General features: G+C 44.6%; 1 protein-coding gene across 4 annotated transcripts in view; it reads right to left on the reverse strand.

Annotated features, from left to right (window-relative positions):
- Positions 1-18,594, reverse strand: part of LOC138958263 (G protein-activated inward rectifier potassium channel 3-like) — a 347,146-nt gene that overhangs the window by 245,364 nt on the left and 83,188 nt on the right. For 2 of the 4 annotated variants that reach the window (XR_011453354.1, XR_011453353.1), the window contains exon 1: positions 10,846-16,835. Coding sequence is in view for 2 of the 4 variants with exons in the window: in XM_070329374.1 (XP_070185475.1) it covers positions 14,749-16,188 (1,440 nt within the window). In the remaining 2 variants the exon portion in view is untranslated. Of the gene's footprint in view, positions 1-10,580; positions 17,120-18,594 lie in introns of those variants that run through there. The other 2 variants (XM_070329373.1, XM_070329374.1) reach the window with 2 other exon arrangements.

Consider the following 18,594-nt stretch of genomic DNA (forward strand, 5'->3'; position numbering starts at 1 on the left):
GTCAACGAAACCATCGTTAAAGTGTAGAGGTCATTGGAGGTCACGACTAAACAAAATATGAGCCCGATCGCTTTGATAGTTTCCGAGAAAAGTTTGTCAAAGATATAAAATGTCTAATTTTTCCTTTGACGCTGACCTGTGACCTTGAAAAAGGTCAAAGGTCAACGAAACCATCGTTAAAGTGTAGAGGTCATTGGAGGTCACGACTAAACAAAATATGAGCCCGATCGCTTTGATAGTTTCCGAGAAAAGTCCAACGTTAAGGTGGTGTCTACGGACGGCCGGCCGGCCGGACGGCCGGCCGGCCGGCCGGACAGACTAACACTGACCGATTACATAGAGTCACTTTTTCTCAAGTGACTCAAAAAGCCTGCCTAAATCTGAGACGATGAGAACTGTTGAGTGGGCCTTTAAGGACATTAACATTGCCAGCGTCACGTATGGTGTCTGAGACGATGAGAACTGTTGAGTGGGCCTTTAAGGACATTAACATTGCCAGCGTCACGTATGGTGTCTGAGACGATGAGAACTGTTGAGTGGGCCTTTAAGGACATTAACATTGCCAGCGTCACGTATGGTGTCTGAGACGATGAGAACTGTTGAGTGGGCCTTTAAGGACATTAACATTGCCAGCGTCACGTATGGTGTCTGAGACGATGAGAACTGTTGAGTGGGCCTTTGAGGACATTAACATTACCAGCGTCACGTATGGTGTCTGAGACGATGAGAACTGTTGAGTGGGCCTTTGAGGACATTAACATTACCAGCGTCACGTATGGTGTCTGAGACGATGAGAACTGTTGAGTGGGCCTTTGAGGACATTAACATTACCAGCGTCACGTAAGGTGTCTGAAACGATGAGAACTGTTGAATGGGCCTTTGAGGACATTAACATTACCAGCGTCACGTATGGTGTCTGAGACGATGAGAACTGTTGAGTGGGCCTTTAAGGACATTAACATTGCCAGCGTCACGTATGGTGTCTGAGACGATGAGAACTGTTGAGTGGGCCTTTAAGGGCGTTAACATTGCCAGCGTCACGTATGGTGTCTGAGACGACGAGAACTGTTGAGTGGGCCTTTAAGGACATTAACATTGCCAGCGTCACGTATGGTGTCTGAGAGAAAAGGAGGGTCGATAACTGGAATCCAAAATCATTCAAGAACTTATTATGTAAGTCGATATGTTGGCTTAACAAGCTTTCCAAAACTTGTCCCTCGCGCCACACCACACTCCCATCCCCGAAGGTTTGTATTGGCAAAGTATTCACCAAAACCTTACTCCTTCAACATATATCTTTGAAACAAATCGGTTTTCTTTTTGAAACAAATCGGTTTTCTTTTTACAGAAGGAAAATTTGTTTGTAAAGTCTGCAGCTTTGCACAAAATAATTGGAACATGTAATACTCTCGATCTCTCAAAACGCCCAGGCATGTATCTTGTTTTGTGTTCATCCTCTGGTTTTATTTATTTATGTATTTGTAATTTCATTAAATAACAAATCCGTTCTCTCTTCAGATGTTTACTCCGCCCACATAAGTTATACAGGCTTAACAGGTAACTAAACCAGAATCACACCTGATTCGGTCATTTGAACTTCTGTGGTGTTCGTTTTACGTTGCAAACATGCGTATGCAATCTTTCACGCCTGCTATGACACAAGGGGTAGAAACTAGGATTTTAGTTAAAGTAACCTATTCTAAAACCGCTATGAAGCGTGTGTAGATGACGTCAACGGCATTTTTGTTCTCTTTGGCTTTTGACGTGCTGTAAATCCCAAATTAATTTGTCCGATTGCATTAATGCCTGTGTGTTATTTCACTTTGCAACTTAGACCGTAGACTCCAAAATAAATCCATATGTTATATTGGATTTGGTGCCCCTTTAAAGCGAACATTTTACGTCATCCGTGAAATGCGAACGTGACTTTAGACAACTTTTCTAGAGGGAAAAAGCCCTCATTGCTTCAAGTACCATGATTGTGTGTTGCACAAGAAAAAGTGTTGAAAACGCACGATTTCGTTACCAAACGTAAAATTCATTCAGTGAGAACAAACTAAAAACACGCTAATTACTTTGCAGAACGCATCAGAGGCTGTCTGTGGTTAAGCGCAACGATAATCCTTGTATTATGTGGACAGTCAGCACTCCCAAAACGCAAATTGAAACAATTTAATGATGATGGGTTTTCGGTTCTAATTTATTGATTTTCTAATCAAGTTATGCACGGAGCTTTGCCCCGCGTGTTGCATCAACATTCGCGCTGTTCAAATTCCCATTCTTATCAGGGGCGGACGAGGGAGGGGGGGGTGCACAGAGTGCACGTGCACCCCCCCCCCCCCCCTCCAGCAAAAAAAAAATAAAAAAATTGGAAAGCTGACCATTTATAAGTTCAAATGGCACCAGATGGCACCATTTTGCTTCTTTGAGCCAAAATTTTTTCCGGGGGGGGCATGCCCCCGGACCCCCCTAGCAAATTCGGGCGCTTCGCGCCCATCACATTCACTTTCGATTCAAAGTGCACCCCCCCTTACAAAGCAACTGATCCGCCCCTGCTTATAATGGTTTAAACTCACTCAAAAGGTTCCTTACACACCGGGTCTCTCTATGTAACAAAACACCATCTGTGCGTGTGTGATTTCGCAATCCAAAAAATGTCACAAATAGGACATGGCTTTTTCTGTGATCTACAGCAGTTGCGTGTATTCATGATATTGTTAATAAAAGCGCACAGCAAATACTTAACAGTCGGGTTCACCTGAATTGGGAATGTAGCAGTTACCCAGTTCAAAAATCAATGAATACCGCAAGGGCCATGTGCGTATCTGCATAACTGTCTGTACACAATGAATTCAGGGACTCAAGAAATATTGATCTTGCAACAATAGCGTATTATATATGCACGTGCGTGTGTATATCACACAGTATGGAAAATTGTTAGATGTAGACACACGAGCTGACAGGCACGTATAGCCTACACACACACACACACACACACACACACACACACACACACACACACACACACACACTCGCACGCAAGCACGCACTTGCGTACGCACGCACGCACACACACACACACACACACACACACTCACACACACACACACACTCGCACACACACACACACACACACACACACACACACACACTCTCACACAAGCACGCACGCACTTGCGTACGCACACACGCACACACACACACACACACACACACACACACACGTGTACCAACACATTCACACACACTTAAGTATACATGTAACCAGAGTTATTAACACATGGAGGGATCTTTGCATACTTGTATTGGTAAAAGCAGCACAAATAGTTCAAATGAACACTTGTGAACACTCTGTGTTTATTAAGTTTGCCTCCTTTGCTAGTACAAATATGTACTATAGTATCACAAAGTTTCAAAAACGTGTTACAAAAACGTGTTACAAAAACGTGTTACAAAAACGTGTTCAAAAGTGGAACACTTTTGTTAAGAGTGCTGATGTACCTCTATCGGAATGAACAGGCGCTTGATTAGACCATGTGCGATAGACCAGGGTTATGACGCACACTAAAGTGCAGACGGCTCCAAAGACTCTAATGTTCCCGGACATCTAAAGTGCACTCATTATGGATGGCTGTGCGCGTAGCCTCTTATACAACCATATTAGTATGCCTGACAGGTCTTTAAAGATGTCATCCTTCTCGATTAACCCCCCCGTATGTCTCAAATGGTTTACAAAACGATTTAAATCTTCTAATGAAAAAAGCAGTTCTAACTTTATGGAACACACTTGCAATAGCATTTAATAGTATTAAATGAAACAGTTCGTTTGCATTGCTATTTAGCTCGCGTAAACCACACACCAGATTTCGTAGTTTATCTAACCCCAGTGCCATCGTGAACCAGTGTGATCCACTTTCCTTTTTTTCACAATTTAGTCGTCAGTTTGTGATTTTAATGCGACTGGCTGTATCTGCAATAGCACGTTTTTGTGTATCTCTGATTCTAAAACGCAACAAACGGCTGCGAGTCACACGAACTTGTCGGCGGCGGCTGGCTTAAAAGAAAGCGAGTGCTATGCAGAAACATCGTCTCTGAGACACGACCTTTCGTGACCCTGCTTCCGGCCTATAGGCTTTTTTAAAACTTTCAAAACTTCGAATTGTACTGATCTTGCCTTGATGAAAAAAGACATCTTTTATGATTTAAGAATGTTTGTGTTACAAGCTGTCAATTTATTATTTAGATTTTAAAAGTTAGTTCTAGCGCCAAAACGAGGCGCCTGATTGTAGAACAGACGGTCCACAAAAATGAAAATGTCTCACTCTCGACGGAAAGCAGCCAGGGTGTTCCCGTTCGGTGAGCGTTCTAATGGAAGGGTGTTTGTACTGTTTGTAAAAGCCTGACAGTATCTGTGATGGTTTACGGGAGTCTTACAGTGCCTTTAAGCAATCATGTTCCTGACCACTGAGCTGTTCGACGTTCATGCTTTCACATATAACAAGAGCATCCTTCCGGGCTGCCTAAACTGTGCGTCCCTGCGCCCTGTACTAACTAGAAGCCGGAAAAAAAACGTACCAGTAATAATTATTATTCGTGGTCCAAACTTGAGTAATTCTAAAAATGATTGTACTGTGCATATCCTGAATCCAAAAATATATACACATGAGTTTCGATTAAAAACAAGCTCACAAATCAAGAAAATCCGTTGTAGGCAAATTAGGTTTAATTTGGTTTGAATAACCGAAACAATGTTTCAGAGCTTTCTAGGCCGCGAGGTTTTGGCCAGCCTACGATTTTCTAGTCTTGGAGAAAAAGAAATGCAGTGCGTTCAGTTTCATTCTGTGAGTTCCGAAGACTGACTAAATGTATTGATTTTGCTTTACGCGACTTGTTTTTAATGGATTCAGCAGGATGGCACTGATGCCAGTTACGAAATTACTGATTCGATTTAGGCCACACACAAAAAAATAGTCTGTTTACGGTATCCTGACCGACCCTATTTTTTCGCGCGACCCTAGACTTTTTTTTTGGCATTTGGGGGAGAAAAAAAAATGTTAAAAAAAAAGTCTTTTTTTTGGCATTTTTGGAGGAAAAAACCCCAATTCCCGACCTACCGACCCTTTTTTTTTGTGCCTATGTTACCGTAAACAGATTTTTTTTTTTTTGGTTTTTTTTGCCTTATTCACCAACAACAACAAAATCCCACTCTGCACAGGAAGCAGCCAGGCTGTTGCTTTAGTATGTATTTTGAGTTAAAGGATACTCTTATCTCGTACCGGCACGGTTGGCCTAGTGGTAAGGCGTCCGCCCCGTGATCGGGAGGTCGTGGGTTCGAACCCCGGCCGGGTCATACCTAAGACTTTAAAATTGGCAATCTAGTGGCTGCTCCGCCTGGCGTCTGACATTATGGGGTTGGTGCTAGGACTGGTTGGTCCGGTGTCAGAATAATGTGACTGGTTGGTCCGGTGTCAGAATAATGTGAGACATGAAGCCTGTGCTGCGACTTCTGTCGTGTGTGGCGCACGTTATATGTCAAAGCAGCACCGCCCTGATATGGCCCTTCGTGGTCGGCTGGGCGTTAAGCAAACCAAAAAAAAACTCTTATCTCGTGTAACAAAAAAACTGGACATGTTAATGGTGGAAAACATGATGGCTTACACGAGAAGGACTGTACAGTCAAACCTGCCATAACGAACACCTCTCCAAAGCACCTCTCCAAAGCGACCACCTGCCCACAAAGACCACCTCAAAGGGCCCCTGACAAGTTTTCCATCTATGTCATTCATCTTTCCATAGCGAATTCATGTCTGTAATTTTCTCGTCGGTCCCCTGGGGTTGTCGTTATAGACAGTGTCCCCAAGAACCTTCTCCTTCTCCTGCGTTCGTGGCCTGAAACTTCCACGTACACTCGTGTTTTTGCACGGGTGGAATTTTACGTGTATGACCGTTTTTACCCCGCCATTTCGGCAGCCATACGCCGCCGCTTTCGGAGGAAGCATGCTGGGTATTTTCGTGTTTCTATAACCCACCGAACTATGATATGGATTACAGGATCTTTTCCGTGCGCACTTGGTCTTGTGATTGCGTGTACACACGAAGGGGGATAAGCCACCAGCAGGTCTGCACATAAGTTGACCTGAGAGATCGGAAAAATCGCCACACTTAACCCACCAGGCGGCCGCGGCCGGGATTCGAACCCTCGACCTTCCGATTAAGAGGCCGACGTCTTACCACCCAGCCACAGTGCCCGACCATTTCTGGTCGGTCCCTTGGATGGTCGTTATATACAGCTTCGACTGTACTTTCCAAGCTCGCACATTATGGATGGTAATGCGCACAGCCTCTTGCGCGACGCCGTTATGGCGTGTGCTGGGTACTTCAGAGGTTCGGAGGAGTTGCCTATCGACCGAGCTAATAAGTCACATAAACGCGCTAACAACTTTGATGGCGCTTTTCGCCTTCTAGTGCTAAGCTCTTTAGACTTGTGAATGTGTGTATCGTGTGTGAATATGTAGGGATAATAATGGTTGTGGAGAGAGAGAGAGAGAGAGAGAGAGAGAGAGAGAGAGAGAGAGAGAGAGAGAGAGAGAGAGAGAGAGAGAGAGAGAGAGAGAGAGAGAGAGAGAGAGAGAGAGAGAGCGCGCGAGAGAGAGAGAGAGAGAGCGCGAGAGAGAGAGACAGAGAGAGAGACAGAGAGAGAGACAGAGAAGAGTGGTATAGCGGAGGACGTTTTCAATTATTTAAAAAAAATCTAAGCAACTTGTATATGGTACTAAAGAAGAAAAAGTGTTCAAGACGATTAGTAATATCTTGTGTTAAAAAGGTTAAGTGCTATCCTTAATCGTTTTTGCTCTACCCTAGTACATTATTGAGTGATAATAATAATAATATGGGAGATATGTGATACGACCACAAATGGGTACACTTCAACCCCGAACGTGCATCAGTAACGCATCAGGCTGTTCATTCGTGGTATGTGACCAAGAGGAGGGATGGTCTTATCCTATGTAAAAGCCTGGCCAAATCTGAGATGGCGAGGCGAACTGTTTTCACGAGGCGGCGTAGACCTTTAACCTTTTTGACCGCAACTATAACAGTACACCAGTACAACTGTCAGCAAAGTTTTACTTCACCAAACTTCTCCCCTGTAATTGCTGTAAACCCAGTCTGACACACTCGAGCATCAGAAAAAAAAAAATAAATAAATACACACACAGAAAAGAAAATAATCACCTTGCTGACAAGGCTAATTATCTTAGTCCCAAAGTGGAACAGAATAATTCTGAAAGTTAACAAGGCGCATTGGCTCACTCTGCCTCCTGGGGTGACTACCACCCCCACCCCCCAACCCTTCCCCCATCCCCACCCCCACACCCTCTTCCAAACTGTCGCCTTTAATCCCCTCCCCTTCTCTGTTCCTTTTTTTTTTTTTTTTTTTTTTTTTTTTATAATACATTTTCAGCGGGACAATACATAACAAGTTAATTAATCCAACGCTCGATAGACAAAGGCGAGAATTTACAAATTACCAATTACAGTACCAGTTTTCAGCACAGCATCATACAGCGCATATATAAATAACTTTACATTAACAGCACAATACTACTAGTTATCTATATTCTTATACACAGTTCAATTTTACTAGAAATTTCGAACTCGAGCTTGGTTCTGAAATAAGATCTTCATGTTAGTTTTTGGATTTCCGTACTTAAACTGGCTTATGCACATTTTCGATATCAATATAAGGTGATTAATTATGAAGGTTTTCTCTCTGGGGATATCACGTGTGAAATACCCAAAAAGAGCCTCTTCGCAGCTTAACTTTATATTTTTGCCTGTACATTTAAATATGTACCCTTTAATCCCCTCCCCTTCTCTGTTCCTTGTTACACAACAAATCCCATTGATTTCAACGAGAACGCCGGCTCGTGTGTCATCCCTGCCCCCTATACCAGCACACCGCCTTTGTAATATCATTTAATACATTATGAGAGAAACAGACAGGCAGACAGACACTCAGGCAGACAAGACAAGACAAGACAAGACAAGACAAGACAAGACAAGACAAGACAAGACAAGACAAGACAAGACAAGACAAGACAAGACAAGACAAGACAAGACAAGACAAGACAAGACAAGACAAGACAAGACAAGACAAGACAAGACAAGACAAGACAAGACAAGACAAGACAAGACAAGACAAGACAAGACAAGACAAGACAAGACAGAGTCTCAAAGACTGACTACTTTCAATCCAATCATACTGCCGTTTTGCAGTAAAAAAAAAGTAGATTTATGCAAGGAAAAAATAAAAAGGAAAGGAAAGGAAACACATCTTAATACCATGTTGCGCAGGATCAAAAAATCTGAAAAAAGTGTAGTAATTCTGTCGCATCTCTATTCCTGTAAAGATCGACTGTGCAAGCAAATAAGAATTTTTTTTAATAAAAGGCTCCAAGTATGGTTCCACCCAGTTACATTTCTACCTATTAAACTTATTTCAGGTCATGATCATCAACTAATAATCTCCGTCACTGAAATTATTCGTGAAGTATCTACGATCTGTCGGGCGTTTTCCGGTTTCAAACTTGCTGACCCTACATCAAATAAGCCACACCTATCAAGTTGGACCAGAAACGTACTACAGCATAGTTATCGAGGCAATTAAATAAATGGGTTGATAATTACAAGACAAACACAAGCCACAACGGAATGGGTTTCCCTCCAGGGGAATTTTCCAACGCTATCGAACGTTCTGTGGGCTTCATTTATCTATCCGCAAATTGTAAATTGCTGATGCCAGATCTCAAACCACATAACAATCTTTTTGCTTTCGTAGCATTTTTGTGTTTTCAGTTATTCTGATTGTTTCGATTTACCCAGGTCAATAGTGTGTGTGTGTGTGAGTGAGTGAGAGTGAGAGTGAGAGTGAGAGTGTGTGTGTGTGTGTGTGTGTGTGTGTGTGTGTGTGTGTGTGTGTGTGTGTGTGTGTGTGTGTGTGTGTGTGTGTGTGTGTGTGTGTGTGTGTGTGTGTGTGTGTGTAGTTGTGCAGAGCATAATTATATATAGTAATCATGCAATGTTCCAACGAACGTGCGGTGGAACTGTCTTCTTCCACACTTAAATGCTAAGATTGTGTTTGATGTTCAGTTGTTCAGTTGTTGTTGTTGCTGTCGTTGTTGTTGTTGTTTTTTTTCCCCTGAACTGCAGCTAATTCATCCGTTGTTTCTCTGTATATATGTGTTATTTAAAGGTGAAAAAACTGTTCTGGCTTACGATGGAGATTAACTTCCCCTTCTGAGTCACGTTCAATAAAAGGTAAACACACTGTATGTCTTGTATATTCGATAATCCGGCCATACACTATTAGTACAACAAAACAAAACTATACACACACAAACAGACAAACAAACTGTCACAAGTGTTAAAGACACAAACAAACAAACAAACAAACAATAAAAAAAATACAAACAAACATGTTATTAGAATCACAAACAAAACAATACAACGTGCATTTTATTAAAAACTCATCTCTTTATTCACTTTGATACAATAACAGGGTTTTATTGCAGTATCCGGTTCATGTATCTAAAACATATATATTTTGGGTGAATATCGACGATCATTAATGATGTATACGAAAAATATAGCATGCAGTCTCATTGTACCAGCTAAGATCAGACTGCTTTTAAAATGCAAACGCTTGATGGCATAGATCTATGTACACATTAGAACACGATCAGCTAAGGTTACCAACTCAGTAAATGCAACCACCAACACGTAACCAAACGAAGTGCATTAAAATAAAAACAGTGGCATAGCAACCGCATGCATAAACAAACAGTGACACCGAAATCGCAACAAGTGCAAATAATAAAACAACTTCTAGCACAATCTTGTCTCAGGAAGTAAAATCTGATGCTTAAAAAACCCTCCAGTCTCCCCTCAGTGCGAATGATCATGAAACCACTACAGATCTGTTGATCTCCACAACAATTATGGTATCTAGCGATCTCCACAACAATTATGGTATGGGATAATAATAGTTATCCTACATACGTGAGAGAGACACTCGTGAGATAATAATCGTTCAAATCACACGTGTGTATATCATGTAAATGAGGTCATGTCAAGCAAGTCTGGCAGGGACCTGTTTTTCCACTGCTTATGATGCCAAAGTCACCGAGACAAACATTATACAACGTAATAGATTGCACACGAGGCTTTAGAAGAGATCGAGGTTCCAAAACAAGCGTCTTCAAATTAGCTGCCTCGACTGCAGGACATTTTCAGTAAAATACACGAAAGTACAGTTTGTAGGATAAACAAAATACTACATGGCTTGCTGTTTCGTACCAGATTTACACTCGACACAGCAAGCCATGTAGTATTCTCTATTATAATGATATTAGCATCCTTGCACTTGGACATGATTTAACGTACAACAAAAACATCGACACCGAGTTTCTTTGCTACCTAGGCCGTGTTGGGATGTTTTGGTGAAATCATTGTGTACCTGACACCTATGTCAATTTGCGAACTGAATTCAGCAAAGAAAATCCCACTGTGCACAGAATGCAGTTTGCTTGTTTGTTTGTTTGTTTGTTTAACGCCCAGCCGACCACGAAGGGCCATATCAGGGCGGTGCTGCTTTGACATTTATATAACGTGCGCCACACACAAGACAGAAGTCGCAGCACAGGCTTCATGTCTCACCCAGTCACATTATTCTGACACCGGACCAACCAGTCCTAGCACTAACCCCATAATGCCAGACGCCAGGCGGAGCAGCCACTAGATTGCCAATTTTAAAGTCTTAGGTATAGGTGGGTTCGAACCCACGACCTCCCGATCACGGGGCGGACGCCTTACCACTAGGCCAACCGTGCCGGTTCCACAGAATCCAGTCAGGTTGTTGATTGTTTGTATATGTCCCAGTAGAAGCGTAAAAGCGCGGACAGCTATGGTATGGTTTACATGATCGTTTACAGGGGGGGGGGGAGGCATCCTTAAACGACTGTAGGACTGTACATTACAGTGTCATCAATTTGATAACACGATGTCACCTTGGACGATTCTACCCAATATTGACGGACTGTGTGATGATATCTTCTGCTATGGTCTGTTGAGACAGTGATATCAAAATCGAGACCGGAGGTCGAGATTTTGATATCACTGTCGAAACAGACCAATAGCAGAAGATATCATCACACAGTCAGTCAATGTTAGATATATTGCTAATTCTCTGGACATTTTGTATTTACTGTAAGTATTTGTCTTAGTTTTGGCTGTTCCATATCCCTCCCTCTGATTATTATTTCTTTTTGTTCACTCTTTTCTTGTACTTTTCAGTATTTTAAAATGTCTTTCCTTTCAAAAAGTCTTTAGTCACTTGCTCAACTAAATTCTGGGATAATTACATTTTCATATATATTTGTTTGTTTTTAAATTTAGGTGTTTTTGTTTTTGAAGTGGGGAAGCAATAAAGAGGTCGTCGATATCAAAACTGATATCGACGGAAATGTCGTTGATATCACTTTTGCACTGAGCTCAGTTTTGCCCAATTGACCAATGGAAATCCACGTAACATATGAAATAGCAATATCGTCTTATAAAAGCAGACAGTCTGGATCGGTATATATACAGATACCGAGGTAGACTAATTGTGTCTAGTCCGCGGATGAAGAATCGGATATTATTAAATGATCTATTTCATCCACATATTTAGACCCCTCATAGTTACCTGAATGTGTCTTTAATTCATAGTTATGTCACATTTGATTATCTTTACCTTATGTGAGATTCAAGAGAGTTTTAATGATATCATCTACAAAACTCGTACTTATGTATACAACTGTGTCGAGTCTTTGGATGCTTTTTGTTTGTTTGTTTGTTTGCTTAACGCCCAGCCGACCACAAAGGGCCATATCAGGGCGGTGCTGCTTTGACATATATAACGTGCGCCACACACAAGACAGAAGTCGCAGCACAGGCTTCATGTCTCACCCAGTCACATTATTCCGACACCGGACCAACCAGTCCTAGCACTAACCCCATAATGCCAGACGCCAGGCGGAGCAGCCACTAGATTGCCAATTTTAAAGTCTTAGGTATGACCCGGCCGGGGTTCGAACCCACGACCTCCCGATCACGGGGCGGACGCTTTTCCACTTTTACTTTTTACTTTACTTTATTTGGTGTTTAACGTCGTTTTCAACCGTTCAATGTTATATCGCGACGGGGAAAGGGGGGGGGGGGGATGGGATAGAGCCACTTGTTAATTGTTTCTTGTTCACAAAAGCACTAATCAAAAAATTGCTGAACCGATTTTGGTTTTTCTCTGGATCCATTCCCAGTAACTCTTCCTTATCTTCTCCAGTGTTTTCAGCGTTTATCTCCCTTCCTTCGTGTGGCGTCAATCCATATTCCCGTTTCTATTTTTAGAAGGTCACTGTCGACAACGCTCAATCCATATTCCCGTTATACTATTTACACCCCCGGTATAGGGGTGTGTATAGGTTTTTACACCCCCGGTATAGGGGTGTGTATAGGTTTCGCTCGATGTGTTTGTTTGTTTGTTTGTTTGCGTTCGCATATAGATCTCAAGAATGAACGGACCGATCGTCACCAAACTTGGTGAACAGGTTCTATACATTCCTGAGACGGTCCTTACAAAAATTGGGACCAGTCAAACACACGGTTAGGGAGTTATTGGTGGATTAAGATTCTACAAGGACTTATAGAGGCACATATTAATGGTCAAAGGGAAATAACCTTCTCAGTTGGTGGCAGTGAGAATGGTTATTTCCCTTTGACCAACGGGGGTGTTTTTCCTATCTCGGAGGAATTTCTTGTTTTAGAAGGTCACTGTCCCGGCAAAGCCGGGTATTACTCTTCTCCAGTGTTTTGCGCGTTTATCTCCCTTCCTTCGTGCGGTGCGTTCGCCGGCGTACACCCGGCAAAGCCGGGTCCCCGGCGCAGCCGGGTATTCAGCTCGACTTCTTCCCGGCGAAGCCGTACCCGGCAAAGCGGTTATTCATCTAGTATACATATATGCTGTCGCTCCCTATTAACTCTACATCCATTATTTAATCTGCATAGGAGAAAACAGTCGGGGACAGCAATTCTTCTAATATGACTTAGTGCTCTTTATCCAAGACTAGTTATATGACCTCAAAGGATGACTCCAATGGTTATGCAGTGACGTATGCACATTGACAACAGTTGAAAAAAGATAGTTGCAAGCTAAAAAAAAAAAAAAAGGTATGAATCTGACATGGTCATCACTGAAAATGTGCCTAACGCGCATGCTTGCTTTATATCAGGCTTGCGAGGTCAGCAAATTCGAGTGTAATGCTTCACATGACCTTAGAGTAAGCCACCCTGAGATTTATGCATCAGGCCAAAGGGAATATAGACAGCTGTATTCAAAGTAACTTGGTGTTTAACGTCGTTTTCAACCACGGAGGTTATATCGCGACGGGGAAAGGGGGGGGGGGGGGAGATGGGATAGAGCCACTTGTTAATTGTTTCTTGTTCACACAAGCACTAATAAAAAAATTGCTCCAGGGGCTTGCAACGCCCCTCTAAAATAACATTATCAGATCAGATAAGAGGTTCTAGCCTCTTGCTCCGTATCTTTTTGCCCCCGAACTCTGACAATTGCAGGGTTGGCAGCAGAAAGGAGCAGAAAATACAAAATAAGAAGAAGAAAAAAAGTCGAAAACATAACTTATTTTCTTGGCCTGATTTGTTGACGCCCCAGTATCCATGTCAGATTCACGTCTTGATTTTAAGCTCCGTAAAAGGCAGACTGAGACAAGAATGCGACAGCAAACACGTGTACAACACCACACAACTCAATCCACTTCACTTGCACGTGCAGCACGTTGGGAGAAATAAAGGTGACAACACCCAAGCAAGCCGGCATGAAGACAACGTCATGATGATCACACAACTGATTCTGATGGTGACTCTCTTTCTCTCTCTCGCTCAGGAATGCGGACACAGAAGAAAAAAACGAAAAAAATTGCATAATTTTGTTCTTTGCACCGATGACAGTCTCGTCTACAGCTAAGTGCTATCTAGACGAACGCTGGCCCTAATAACAAAAAACGTACAACCAAAAAGACACGAAAATGTATCTTTTGCACATGAAATTCGTTGATGTCCGAATTGTGTTTATGAATCTACACTGATTCCGTCAAGCAATGTTTGGAAGGCAGAAGCGGACTACAAAAAAAAGCCACACTATAAAATAAAATAATCAGCTAAAACGCCAATGAAAGCCGACACAAAATCTTTAGGCACATTGATATCACGACGCTATTCTGAAAGCTTTGGCGGCGACGTGTGCCCAGAGGGGTCATAGGGAATGAATGATTTGTACATGAGGTAAAACGACCCGGGCGGATCTATTGTCTTCATCACAACTTGTGTTCACCAAACACTTCACAAAATGTCATGTAGTTGATTGTCTTTGACCAAAAATGGCGTGAAAAGATATTTACTTTGCCAAATTAAGTCATTTACGAAAACCAAATGGTATCAGAAAATATGACCATTGTCAAAAATTATGTGCATATCTTTATCTGCCTTTTTCCTTCATTTTTCATTTTCTTGTTACACAGTTTTACATACTTGTGTGCTGTCAGTGACACAACTAGAAATTACACCAATAGGTGTCAGCGTCTGTTTTGCGCTATTGAGAGAACTGGCGGAAGAAAGAATCGAAGGAGAGGCTTTATGTCATAGCAACGTCTCCGACTCCGCGCGCGAGCCTAAGTCAGTACTAGTGCTTTGCTTGCTTCTCAACGAATCAAAATCATCGTCATCATCGTCAAAATCAGTTTGTGCCGCACCATGACGCTTGACAACATAGGGGCTGGAGTACCTTTCCGACTTGGAGGCTATGGACGTGTTCTCGTCGTCGTCCACGTACACCCCCGTGGACTCCGGTACCCTCCCCGCCGCTGTCATCTCCGCCAGCTCCTTGGCGCTGCAGTTGGGGGTATCCACTGGAATGGTGTTGTGGAAGCGGGAGAAGTCGATCTGGTACTGTCCGTTCTCCTTCTGGAAGGTGACGAGGCGCTCGAAGCGGTGCCCCCACAGCACCTCCCCGGGCAGGTAGGAGCTGCGCGCCTGCGTGGTCATGCCCGTGCTCTCCACGATGCCCTCCAGCACCACGATCAGCTCGAACTGCTCGCGGTGCAGGTCCTCGGGGGACAGGTCCCAGAAGGGGCTGTCGGCGTCGATCTTGTGCACGATGATGACGGGCCAGACCAGGAAGAGGCGGTCCCGGCCCTCGTCGAAGCCCAGGTCGACGTCGAACTGGTAGAGCGGCAGCACGTCGCCCTCCTTGGTGATCTTCTTCTTGATCAGCACGGCGCGGATGTGCGCCTCCACGATCTGCGACTTGCGCATGTCGCCCACCCGCAGCAGGAGGCACAGGTCCCCGTCCTGCTTGCAGATGCAGGCGCTCTTGCTGAACATGAGGGTCTCGGCCCGCTTCTTGGGCCGCGACAGTTTGGCGAACACGATGCCCGTCATGAGGGCCTGGCAGATGACGCCGAAGCACGACTGGAACATCATCAGCACGATGGCCTCGGGGCACTCCTCCGTGGTGTGGCGCGACCCGTAGCCGATGGTATGCTGCGTCTCTATAGAAAACAACAAGGCGGAGGTGAAGGAGTGGATCTCTATCACGCACGGCTTCCAGTTGTCCTCGCCTATGTGGTCCAAGTCGCCGTGCGAGAAGCAGACGAGCCACCAGATGAGCGCGAAGATGAGCCAGCTGACGATGAAGGCCATGGCGAAGAGCATGAGGTTATAGCGCCACTTAATGTCCACCAGGGTCGTGAAGATGTCCGCCAGGTAGCGCCGCCGCCGCTTGCGGATGTTAGTCTGTGTGATATTCACCTCGCCGTTCTTGTACACCAACCGCCGCCGCATGCGCTTGGAGTAGTGTCTGTCCGCGCGGCGGTTGAAGGCTTGCGTCACGTGACGCACGGAGGCGCGCGCGGCGTACTCCGTGAAAGAGTCCTGAGAAGGCCGCCTGACGGCCACCACGTCCGACGGGTTGTTGCACTGGGTCTTGCCGTTCTCCAGCAGGTCGGGCTCCGCCATGGGCAGGGCGCCCGCAGGCCCGTTGATGGGCCCGTAGCTCGTCTCCATCAGCACAGTCTGCATCAGGACGTCCGGCTCCGGAACCGGCACCTTCGACCTTACTTCACGACGCTTCACCGACACCCGCTTCAGTGACGAGGGCCTACCCTTGGTGGAAGAGACCCTAGCGTCGGCCCCAGGAGGACTGCCTGGGGCGAGGACAGTGTCCGGAGCAGCAGCTGCTGTCAGCACCACCTCGGATGACGTTGAGGCTTCGTCCTTGACCCTGGTGGAGAAAGATGTGTCTGACAAGGGCGGGGTGTCGGTGTCGCCTGAAGTCTCCGGAATGTCGGACGACGACGACGTGCACACCGGAACGGCTGCAGGGGACAGGAAGGCGGAGGAGGAGGTGGAGGAATCGGCGGCAGCGGTGGTGTTGGTGGGGGTACGGAGTCTGGAGGTTGAAGGGCCGGGGGAAGCGGAATCCACACGAGGAGGAGGGAGGGGCGGAGAGGGAGATGAGGGGGAGGAGGAAGGCAGGGTGTCCTTGCAGGAAGCCCCGCGGGTGGAGAGCTCCAGAGCTGCGGTGGACGGGGTGAGGGGCGGGATAACCTCCACCTCGCGCCAACCGCCACCGCCCTCCGTGACTGTCAGTCTGACACTCCCGCCGCCGCTGCCTCTAGAAGGGACCGGGGGCTGGTAGGGGTGAAACAGGGGTCGGGGATAAGCGTTACTTTATTTTCACGCAGACCAGGGAGAGAGAGTTAAGCGTGAATCTACACCACACCAATAAGGGGATGGGGCATGGGGGGGGGGGGGGAAGAGGGGTGAGCGTGACTTTGGTGTCACGTAAACCAGACAGTTGAGCGTGACGTGACGTCACACAGCAGTATGTCGCCGAGAACTGTTGGCTGTTGTTCGGAAGAGCTGCACGTGTGGTTGGTATTACTGCTAGGTCAAAGGTCAAGGTCACAATTTGCAGAACCACTGCATCCTGAAGCTTTTTATGCAGCACCTGAAATGATAGTAAAAACAGTGAGTTGTTGCCAGGCAAAAATGAGGAGCAAACTGAGAACAAAAAGTTGTTGCCAGGCAACATAGAGGAGGAACTGTAAAGGGGCACTGACACTGACAACAAAAGAGAGACAGACAGACAGTGGAGACAATGTACAGCCACACGTTTAACTTAAAGTGTTCTACTTTTGAACACACTTTTTTTAACCAGTTTTTGAAAACATTATGATAATTATAGTACATAATTCTTCTCGCAAACGTTGCACACAGGTGTCTCCCAGTGTTCAAAACTGATCTACAAAAAGTGTGTTCAACAGTGGAACACTTCAGTTGAAAGCGCAGCTGCACTAATCAAGATACCAAATCACGTGGACATTAAAGAGTCGGAAATGCGATCATAGGAACGAGTCAGACATACGGTTGGAGGGAGAGGGGTAAAAATGAAACATCGTAAAGTAAAAAACAAACAAAACACAAGAATTAATAATAGTAGCAGCAACTACATCAGCCAAAGGCGCAGTCTTCGCTGCATCAAACTTAAATTCACAATACTTTTCATCTCCAACCAATATAAAACATTACGTGTGACAGTACAAACAAAAACAAACATAGCAGTTGGCCCCATTATCTCTCCACTACATACACACTCTCATCGTATAGACAGAGACGTAGAACACTTTATTATCTCAACGAGAAGAAACTCAGGTGTGGTGTATATGTTACAGTAAATTCATCAAACCAGTCAATTTGTAAATTCACTCCGTAAATTTACCAATTTACTGAAAAATTCAGGAAATTTACAAATTTACTGAGTTTGACACCCAGGAAATTTACAAATTTACTAAAAATTTCAGTAAATTTACAAATTTACTGGTTTTATGAATTTACTGTAACATATACAGCATTACAATATACAACATAGAACATAAATAAAAATATCGAGGCGTTGTATTCTTGAAAGCAATTCACGCATTCCCGAGTTCATGAATCGATCATACGATCGAACTTCCGCGCAGTACACGCTCTATTAACTCTCTCGGCAACGCTTCCGCACTGTGTGTATTCAGCACTCCAGTCACAGTGCACAAAACAAAAGATCAAAGACCGCTGTGGACCCACATATTACAACACGAGAGGCGGAGATCGGATCTACCCGGCGACTAAACATCCCGGGTATCAGGTTAATCTGCTAAGCTAATGAGGTTTGGCTGAGTTATTCATACTTAATACGGTATTACGCCTGCAAACAAAGCTCAGCCATTCTTGCCCACGCGGCTTTCGGCTAACGGGAAGGAGCTGCTACGGTACGTGGCACCCCCCCACCCCCCCCCCCCCCCCCTTTTAAAGACCCCCCATTTTAAAACCTCCTCCTTTTTAAGACCCTTCTTCTTCTTCTGCGTTCGTGGGCTGAAACTCCCACGTACACTCGTGTTTTTTGCACGAGTGGAATTTTACGTGTATGACCGTTTTTTTACC

Source organism: Littorina saxatilis, linkage group LG2 (genome assembly GCF_037325665.1).
Source record: "Littorina saxatilis isolate snail1 linkage group LG2, US_GU_Lsax_2.0, whole genome shotgun sequence".
In the NCBI taxonomy this organism is placed as follows: domain Eukaryota; kingdom Metazoa; phylum Mollusca; class Gastropoda; order Littorinimorpha; family Littorinidae; genus Littorina; species Littorina saxatilis.